The 5,000-nt window shown below is 39.1% G+C and overlaps 1 protein-coding gene across 1 annotated transcript in view; it reads right to left on the bottom strand.

The window, feature by feature from the left end:
- The window catches only part of LOC125031631 (trichohyalin-like), a 127,254-nt gene that overhangs the window by 77,894 nt on the left and 44,360 nt on the right, over positions 1-5,000 (bottom strand). The window contains exon 2 of the mRNA XM_047622515.1: positions 718-822. Coding sequence (XP_047478471.1) covers positions 718-800 — 83 coding nt within the window. The 5' untranslated portion in view covers positions 801-822. The remainder of the gene's footprint in view (positions 1-717; positions 823-5,000) is intronic.

Raw genomic sequence — 5,000 nt, 5'->3', positions numbered from 1 at the left:
TTGATTTTATAAATATTGATATAATCTTCTCTGGCAAATAGAGTTAGCCATTAATGTAACTATATCATGTGATACACATTTTTTCTTTGCATCAAGTATTATATATCATATAATTTAGTTGGAGTGTTTAATGCAGTTAGATTTTCTTTGTTACTTATTATTTTATTACTGCATATCGAAATAATGATAAGGATAATGATGATAATAATGATAAATATAATTGTGATAAAATAGATAATAGTTAGGATGATGAGGATGGAAATTATTAAGATGAAGGAGAATGTTAATAATGTTAATGATGATGGTGACGATAAGGGTTATAATAGAAATAATAATAATAATAATGACGGTAACAATGATAATCATGATAAATACGACAACGATAATGGTAATAATAATAACAATAATAAGAATAAGAACAACAATAATCATGATAATAATGATAACAATAGGATTGATGATTGATATAATAGTAGCACTAACAAGAAGGATTATAATCATAATAATTATGTGAATTATATGTATTAGATGATAATAATAATAATAATAATAACAATAATAATGATAATAATAATAATAATAATAATAATAATAATAATAATAATAATGATAGTAGTAGAAAGATCAATTATAACAATAATGGTAATCATAGTAATAATAATGACAAAAGCAACAACACTGAGCATCCCTGAGCAAGCACTCGGAAGCCCCACTCACCTGAAGCAGCGCTTGCACCTGTTCGGCCAGCGGGTCTGTGGGTGAAAGCCGAGTGGACACAGCGGGTCACCTCCCTTTGGCATCCTTTCTCACCCGGGCCGACGGCTGCGGGGAGAGAGAGAGAGAGGTTGTGAGCTTTGAGAGTGAGAGAGAGAGAGAGAGAAAGGCTGTGAGGTTTGAGAGTGAGAGAGAGAGTGAGGCTGTGAGCTTTGAGAGTGAGAGAGAGAGAGAGGCTGTGAGCTTTGAGAGTGAGAGAGAGAGAGAGAGAAAGGCTGTGAGGTTTGAGAATGAGAGAGAGAGAGAGGCTGTGAGCTTTGAGAGTGAGAGAGAGAGAGAGGCTGTGAGCTTTGAGAGTGAAAGAGAGAGAGAGGCTGTGAGCTTTGAGAGTGAGAGAGAGAGAGAGAAAGGCTGTGAGGTTTGAGAGTGTGAGAGAGAGAGAGGCTGTGAGGTTTGAGAGTGAGAGAGAGAGAGAGAGGCTGTGAGGTTTGAGAGTGAGAGAGAGAGAGAGAGGCTGTGAATTTTCAGATTAGAAATGGAGGGAGAGAGAGGCTGTGATTTTTTAGATTACATGTGGAGAGGGAGAGAGAGAGAAGCTGTGAGTTTTGAAATTAAGCGTGGAGGGAGATATAGAGATAAAGAGAGGCTGTAAGATTTGAGAGTGAGAGAGAGAGAAAGAGGCTATGAGTTTTCAGATTAGAAATGGAGGAGAGAGAGGCTGTGATTTTTTAGATCAAATGTGGAGAGGGAGAGAGAGAGAAGCTGTGAGTTTTGAAATTAAGCGTGGAGGGAGAGAGAGAGATAAAGAGAGGCTGTAAGATTTGAGAGTGAGAGAGAGAGAAAGAGGCTATGAGTTTTCAGATTAGAAATGGAGGGAGAGAGAGGCTGTGATTTTTTAGATTACATGTGGAGAGGGAGAAAGAAAGAAGCTGTGAGTTTTGAAATTAAGCGTGGAGGGAGAGAGAGAGATAAAGAGAGCCTGTGAGATTTGCAGAGTGAGAGAGGGAGAGAGAGAGATAAAGAGAGGCTGTGAGGTTTGAGAGTGAGAGAGAGAGTGAGGCTGTGAGCTTTGAGAGTGAGAGAGAGAGTGAGGCTGTGAGCTTTGAGAGTGAGAGAGAGAGAGGCTGTGAGGTTTGAGAGTGTGAGAGAGAGAGAGGCTGTGAGCTTTGAGAGTGAGAGAGAGAGAGGCTGTGAGGTTTGAGAGTGTGAGAGAGAGAGAGGCTGTGAATTTTCAGATTAGAAATGGAGGGAGAGAGAGGCTGTGATTTTTTAGATTACATGTGGAGAGGGAGAAAGAAAGAAGCTGTGAGTTTTGAAATTAAGCGTGGAGGGAGAGAGAGGCTGTGATTTTTTAGATTACATGTGGAGAGGGAGAAAGAAAGAAGCTGTGAGTTTTGAAATTAAGCGTGGAGGGAGAGAGAGGCTGTGAGCTTTGAGAGTGAGAGAGAGAGAGGCTGTGAATTTTCAGATTAGAAATGGAGGGAGAGAGAGGCTGTGATTTTTTAGATTACATGTGGAGAGGGAGAAAGAAAGAAGCTGTGAGTTTTGAAATTAAGCGTGGAGGGAGAGAGAGGCTGTGAGGTTTGAGAGTGTGAGAGAGAGAGAGGCTGTGAGCTTTGAGAGTGAGAGAGAGAGAGGCTGTGAGCTTTGAGAGTGAGAGAGAGAGTGAGGCTGTGAGCTTTGAGAGTGAGAGAGAGAGAGGCTGTGAATTTTCAGATTAGAAATGGAGGGAGAGAGAGGCTGTGATTTTTTAGATTACATGTGGAGAGGGAGAAAGAAAGAAGCTGTGAGTTTTGAAATTAAGCGTGGAGGGAGAGAGAGGCTGTGATTTTTTAGATTACATGTGGAGAGGGAGAAAGAAAGAAGCTGTGAGTTTTGAAATTAAGCGTGGAGGGAGAGAGAGGCTGTGAATTTTCAGATTAGAAATGGAGGGAGAGAGAGGCTGTGAATTTTCAGATTAGAAATGGAGGGAGAGAGAGGCTGTGAGGTTTGAGAGTGTGAGAGAGAGAGAGAGAGAGAGAGAGAGAGAGAGAGAGAGAGAAAGGCTGTGAGGTTTGAGAGTGTGAGAGAGAGAGAGGCTGTGATTTTTTAGATTACATGTGGAGAGGGAGAAAGAAAGAAGCTGTGAGTTTTGAAATTAAGCGTGGAGGGAGAGAGAGGCTGTGATTTTTTAGATTACATGTGGAGAGGGAGAAAGAAAGAAGCTGTGAGTTTTGAAATTAAGCGTGGAGGGAGAGAGAGGCTGTGATTTTTTAGATTACATGTGGAGAGGGAGAAAGAAAGAAGCTGTGAGTTTTGAAATTAAGCGTGGAGGGAGAGAGAGGCTGTGAGGTTTGAGAGTGTGAGAGAGAGAGAGGCTGTGAGGTTTGAGAGTGTGAGAGAGAGAGAGGCTGTGATTTTTTAGATTACATGTGGAGAGGGAGAAAGAAAGAAGCTGTGAGTTTTGAAATTAAGCGTGGAGGGAGAGAGAGGCTGTGATTTTTTAGATTACATGTGGAGAGGGAGAAAGAAAGAAGCTGTGAGTTTTGAAATTAAGCGTGGAGGGAGAGAGAGGCTGTGAGGTTTGAGAGTGAGAGAGAGAGAGAGAGAGAAAGGCTGTGAGGTTTGAGAGTGTGAGAGAGAGAGAGAGGCTGTGATTTTTTAGATTACATGTGGAGAGGGAGAAAGAAAGAAGCTGTGAGTTTTGAAATTAAGCGTGGAGGGAGAGAGAGGCTGTGAGGTTTGAGAGTGTGAGAGAGAGAGAGGCTGTGATTTTTTAGATTACATGTGGAGAGGGAGAAAGAAAGAAGCTGTGAGTTTTGAAATTAAGCGTGGAGGGAGAGAGAGGCTGTGATTTTTTAGATTACATGTGGAGAGGGAGAAAGAAAGAAGCTGTGAGTTTTGAAATTAAGCGTGGAGGGAGAGAGAGGCTGTGATTTTTTAGATTACATGTGGAGAGGGAGAAAGAAAGAAGCTGTGAGTTTTGAAATTAAGCGTGGAGGGAGAGAGAGGCTGTGAATTTTCAGATTAGAAATGGAGGGAGAGAGAGGCTGTGATTTTTTAGATTACATGTGGAGAGGGAGAAAGAAAGAAGCTGTGAGTTTTGAAATTAAGCGTGGAGGGAGAGAGAGGCTGTGAGGTTTGAGAGTGAGAGAGAGAGAGAGAGAGAGAGGCTGTGATTTTTTAGATTACATGTGGAGAGGGAGAAAGAAAGAAGCTGTGAGTTTTGAAATTAAGCGTGGAGGGAGAGAGAGGCTGTGAGCTTTGAGAGTGAGAGAGAGAGAGGCTGTGATTTTTTAGATTACATGTGGAGAGGGAGAAAGAAAGAAGCTGTGAGTTTTGAAATTAAGCGTGGAGGGAGAGAGAGGCTGTGAATTTTCAGATTAGAAATGGAGGGAGAGAGAGGCTGTGATTTTTTAGATTACATGTGGAGAGGGAGAAAGAAAGAAGCTGTGAGTTTTGAAATTAAGCGTGGAGGGAGAGAGAGGCTGTGAGCTTTGAGAGTGAGAGAGAGAGAGAGGCTGTGAGCTTTGAGAGTGAGAGAGAGAGAAAGGCTGTGAGGTTTGAGAGTGTGAGAGAGAGAGAGGCTGTGAATTTTCAGATTAGAAATGGAGGGAGAGAGAGGCTGTGATTTTTTAGATTACATGTGGAGAGGGAGAAAGAAAGAAGCTGTGAGTTTTGAAATTAAGCGTGGAGGGAGAGAGAGGCTGTGATTTTTTAGATTACATATATTATATATATATATAATAATATATATATATATATTTATATATATATATAATATTATATATATATATACACACACTGATTTATTTATATATCTATATATACATATATATATATAACAAATACAAGTACAGACATAATGACGGTAGATGCAAATAAACAGATAGATAAATGAACTGATAAGCTTGTAGTACCACTACTAATAACTGACAGTGATGTTCAAAACAAACAATGAAGCTGATTATACTAATGTTAATGCTTATGAACATGATATGATTCGATATGATGTGATAATGGTAATAATAATGATGTTGATGATGATAATAATTGTAACATTGATAACAAATAAAAATGATAATCATAATAATAACGATAATTATAATAGCAATAACACTGACGATATTAATGATGATATTAATGATAATAATAGCACTGATAATAATGCCTATGATAATAATGATAATAATAATAATCATACTATCAATCAAAATAATTATCATTACTATTATTGTTATTACCATTATTGCTGTTATTGTAATTATCATCATTACTAATATTATTATCATTATTACTCTTATTGT

This window comes from Penaeus chinensis, chromosome 13, assembly GCF_019202785.1.
Source record: "Penaeus chinensis breed Huanghai No. 1 chromosome 13, ASM1920278v2, whole genome shotgun sequence".
NCBI lineage: Eukaryota > Metazoa > Arthropoda > Malacostraca > Decapoda > Penaeidae > Penaeus > Penaeus chinensis.
Note: the sequence above shows the minus strand (reverse complement) of the source record. Positions and strands in the feature narration are given on the sequence as shown.